The sequence below is a fragment of the Fragaria vesca genome, linkage group LG5 (assembly GCF_000184155.1).
Source record: "Fragaria vesca subsp. vesca linkage group LG5, FraVesHawaii_1.0, whole genome shotgun sequence".
Classification (NCBI taxonomy): domain Eukaryota; kingdom Viridiplantae; phylum Streptophyta; class Magnoliopsida; order Rosales; family Rosaceae; genus Fragaria; species Fragaria vesca.
Window position 1 is genome coordinate 11,982,599 of NC_020495.1, and position 5,224 is coordinate 11,987,822.

General features: G+C 36.3%; 1 protein-coding gene and 1 pseudogene across 1 annotated transcript in view; one reads left to right on the forward strand and one right to left on the reverse strand.

Moving 5' to 3' along the window:
- LOC101298718 overlaps positions 1-571 on the reverse strand; it is a 6,030-nt pseudogene extending 5,459 nt beyond the window's left edge.
- A 3,062-nt stretch (positions 572-3,633) lies between these two features.
- LOC101299010 (laccase-14-like) overlaps positions 3,634-5,224 on the forward strand; it is a 4,155-nt gene continuing 2,564 nt past the window's right edge. Inside the window, exon 1 of the mRNA XM_004301288.1 lies at positions 3,634-3,653. Coding sequence (XP_004301336.1) covers positions 3,634-3,653 — 20 coding nt within the window. The remainder of the gene's footprint in view (positions 3,654-5,224) is intronic.

Below are 5,224 nucleotides of genomic sequence, written 5' to 3' on the forward strand. Positions count from 1 at the left end.
AAAGATGGGAGGAAAAGCTGCTTGTATTTGAAATAAGGGTAATTGTACAGGAGTAGTGATGGTGATGTTACAACGGGAAGAATGCAGAGCACTACATATATATAAGACAAGAATTAAGGAGAGTGGAGTTGCAATTGCAAAATATCTAATCTTTGACAGCTGCTATACACCACGTGTAAGGCTGTGATCATTTCTTCTTGTCCAAGAGAATGCTCCTTCTGTAGGATGATAAGAGATGACAACAGCACCAGTAAGAGACTCACGTGACTTTTGGCTAAGATCAAACTGATGAGTTTTTACCAAGACAACTGTCACCATTTTTGCTTAGCTCACTGAGCTCACCATTTTCATCTAGCTCACTGAGCTCTATTATCTTAACACAGCGATCGGAGCCAATTGTTGTGGCCACTTCTCGGCCCTTGGTGTCTTGGACGTCGGCGATCACCACCATCCGAGCTCCGTGGTCAGCCAAGTGGCCCGCCGTGACTTCACTGATGCCGCTAGCGGCGCCGGTGATGATGGCCACCTTGCCGTGGAGCTTCTTGTTTGGTACCGGAATCTCCTCGGCCATTTTGTTGACCTAAACGTGATTGCACACTATATGAGTATATGAAGGGAGTGAAGAATTTAAATGAAGAACATACTGTGTTTTTGGATTTTGCATTGGAGGAAAAGGATTTTGCATTTATTAAGGAATATCAAATGAATATGAAATATCATATAAGAATTTACCAAAAAAATATCATATACGAAAAATAAGAAAAGAAAAGAATATTAAATTATGAATTTCTCATTTATGAAGGAAAAGGAAAGAAATATGAAATATCAATATATTAAGAAACATTGATATATGGAGATCTAAATAAATGGATTTTCCATGCAATCTTTTTCGTTTTATTCATCAAAAAAAAAATTCACAACTATATATATGGAGATCAAAGTTAAAAGTCGTCAGAGTCGAAGGAGGAATGCTGATCCCAAGTTCCCAACTTTGCAAGTTACAGTATGACCAAAATTTACGATTACATCAGCTAGAAAGTTGGATTCTCTCGAAACATGGAAAAATTTAATTGTCTGAAAGTATCTAATTAAAATTATGATATCACTATCTCAGTTGTGATTTAGTTTTGCCCATATTGAAATAATTTTTTTAAATCATATTCCCTTGTATGGATCCGGCTCTTCTAAAGTGAGGAGTCCGTGAAGTTAGTTAAAGTTTATAAAATCTAGGCTTTCTATCTAATCCAAAAGTCTTAAAAATTGACACATCACTATTATATTAATTTTTCATTTTTAATCTAAACCCCAGTTAACTTATGTGTAACTATCGTTAACCCTAACAACAAAAAAAAGCTCTGGGATTTTGTCGGCCTTTCTTCGACGCCTGACTTGCTCCATTGTTGCCTCTCGATCTGTGCTTCCATGGAAACTCTTCCGTGGATAATGGGTTCCTCCTGTAAATGAGCTCTTGATATTTACTTGATCTATGTGTTTAATTAATTGATAAAGTGCAAAACCTAAAGGCTATTTGAAAGATTGAATAACAAAACCCAGTTAAATGCATGAGTTTAACCTCTTCGTCTAGGCAGCCTATAATCTCGTCTGGGTTTTGCTCAGATTCTATTTTTACAAGAATGGTTCCCACTTTTTTTAAATTTTAATCCCCACACGTCAAATATAGTCCTCTCGTGCGACTACAAAAAATAAAAAATTCATCTCTTTTCTCCGCTAACAACCATTTCGATTTTCCGTCACCAAAAATTCATCTCTTTTCTCCGCTAATTTTTTTAAATCATATTCCCCTGTATGGATCCGGCTCTTCTAAAGTGAGGAGTCCTTGAAGTTAGTTAAAGTTTATAAAATCTAGGCTTTCTATCTAATTCAAAAGTCTTAAAAATTGACACATCACTATTATATTAATTTTTCATTTTTAATCTAAACCCCAGTTAACTTATGTGTAACTATCGTTAACCCTAACAACAACAAAAAGCTCTGGGATTTTTTCGGCCTTTCTTCGACGCCTGACTTGCTCCATTGTTGCCTCTCGATCTGTGCTTCCATGGAAACTCTTCCGTGGATAATGGGTTCCTCCTGTAAATGAGCTCTTGATATTTACTTGATCTATGTGTTTAATTAATTGATAAAGTGCAAAACCTAAAGGCTATTTGAAAGATTGAATAGCAAAACCCAGTCAAATGCATGAGTTTAACCTCTTCGTCTAGGCAGCCTATAATCTCGTCTGGGTTTTGCTCAGATTCTATTTTTACAAGAATGGTTCCCACTTTTTTTAAATTTTAATCCCCACACCTCAAATATAGTCCTCTCGTGCGACTACACAAAATAAAAAATTCATCTATTTTCTCCGCTAACAACCATTTCGATTTTCCGCCACCAAAAATTTATCTGCCCTGCTCTACTCCATTTCCTTTAAATTAATCCCATTCACTTCATATCGATACTATCTTTGTTTATGGCTCTGTTCTACTCTACATCCTCTACTTTTATTTTGTTCACATGAGAGTCAATGCCTCCCTTACCCGGCGTTAAATGTTATTATGTTAACCATCAATGATAACTAGCAAAGCGCCATCAAAGGCGGCTAGCAAAAAGAAAGATTGACATAAGTAGAGAGAAACATGCAACACCACAACAAGTCAGGCATAGAAGAAAAGAAAGACACGAGTGCCATGACGAGAATTGTTTTTCTTCTTTTTTTGTATGGAGTTAACGATATAGTTAACAAGAAGTTAACTGGGGTTAGGCTAAAAATGAAAAATTAATGTAATAGTGATGTGTCAATTCTTAAGACCTTTGGATTAGATAGAAAGTTTAGATTTTATGAACTTTAACTAACTTTACAGACTCCTCACTTTAGAGGAGTCGGGTCCTTCAATGTTTAGAGGCTGAGATAGTGTATGCATTCATCAGTGTATGATTGGTTCAATATTTTTGCCATACAATTTTGTGTCTGCCTCCACCACTGCTTGAGAACCCAAGCCCGAGTCCTGTGAAACCCTAGCAAAAGTACTATTACGTCTTGCACATCCTACCAATCCATACGCCGTTGTTGCAGCCGCTATGCTTTCCGGCTGGCCTTCGATCCCACTAGTCCATTAGGCGGGATCCCTACAAGGAGATACAACTCATGATATGCTGCTAATCAACCTCGGCAAGCCCTAAAAAATCCTTCACCACGTTTGTTCTGTCGTCTGATAATGAAGTGATGGGATCCTCCGGCTCCTTTGATCCCTTCTTGCTGTACTGGTTACGATTTGCCAAAAAAAGAGAGTCAGTGAATAACATTGAGCATATTTGCAGATCGATGGAGGAAGTGGTGGTCATCATGACATCATCATTAGCAAGGCCAACCTTCTTGCATTTACCATCTCCAGTAGTGGGCGGCCGGTGATCATGAACCCCAACATTATTCCGATCCACTTGTACATATATCATATCGATCACTCTCTGCCCTCAATGACTTTCACTTTTTCCATTTCTTGAGTATTAATCATTGCTAGCTAGTTTTTTCCCGCGCTCTAACAAACCTTCCAAACATGTTCACAATGAAATAATCCATGCTCTGTTAGTGAAAGCGATGATCGATGTTGTGTTTGTGATCATTTACAAGCGCTCATGGCTTATTTGATGGCCAAGTAAATAGGCTTAACGTACTCCTTGACACTTCAAATCGATCAGTACCCTACTAAAAAGTTCGCAAGTACAAAGGTAAGGACCCTCACTCATGTGACCATGATCACATTTTTATTAATATTGTTTTATTATGTTTTAGAACAATGCTCAATAACCGTTAGCACTCATGCCTTCACTGATGAGAGCTCTTATATGTAAATTTTACGTTGCTGACATTCTGTTGCAAGACGCAACCCTATCGATCTCTAGAAACCAAACACATATATGTTCTACATACATACGGCAATACTTTAGCGGTGGCTGAAAATAAACTTACAGAAGTGATATACTCATGCATATGGACTAAAAAACTGAAAGGGTTGTATATAGTACTGAGATGTATATCATACACTCATTTTATAACTAATTGAACCAAAATTACAAGTTAATTTGACCAAATTTACAACATTGACAATAACATTACTACATGTGTTTTACACATTTACATGTAATGTTACCATACAAGTTACTATTTCGACAACAAGTTGTTCATAAACTTGTAAAAATGTCATACATTGAGAATTACCTCTAATAGAACAAAAATTACTCATGTAACGACTCTCTTTACTACAATTAACAAATGACAACAACTTTGTTGCGTTGTTGTCATATCTGTAATGTCGTATGTTTGGTTCAATTAACTTGTGGTTTTGATTCAATTAGTTGTAAAATGAGTTTATGATATACACCTCAGCGTTGTAAACAACCCCTATAAAAATATACAGAGTTAATTAATTTGCTGATATTTAATACGTGCCACAGATCATCTCTTAAAAATCTGTAATAAGAACGGAGTATCGTACTGCACGTACGGAGACACACGACAATTATGAAACGAATCAATCTGCTTGATAAGGAGACTATGACTCTTGTACTTAACCATATGCATGTCTATATATAATTAGCTTAGTTTTTTTGTATGAATATAATTAGCTTAGTTGTTGATAGTCATGAGGCTATTATCAGTCCTACTTGTGGGCTGATTGCGTTGTAAGTTTGTAACCACATCCACTATAAACTAGCTTAAATAGCTTTCTTTCTTTTTTTCAGACTGAACCATTGTGTAAAATTACCACTTACAAATATCATCATTTTGCTTTCTCTCTAGCTCTGAGCTTCATCATTTTGCCATTCGATCTATCTTTTTCATCAAAACCTACGTACCTTGATACTCGGCTTTCAGGCTTTGTTTTGGATAGGTTCATGTGAAGTGATTGAGACTTGAGAGATGACATGATTAAGAGTTAACTCTGCTTGAACATTCAATCCAGCAGTTTTGAAAGTTAGTTCATATAGTTCTGTTTTCTTGGTAAGGCAAGATGTTGTACAGTATTTTGATGAATGTTTGGTGGGCAAGCGCGCACCTAGGTTATATAAAGAGTATATTCACAATACAATGAAATTCTAATTCAACTAGTATGCTCAACAATGACACAGATTGTAATATTTCTTCTTCTTATTGTGGTGCTCTTCTCTCTGCTGGTTGAAGGCAAAGTGCATTACTATGATTTTTTAGTACGTTCTCTCTCTCTCT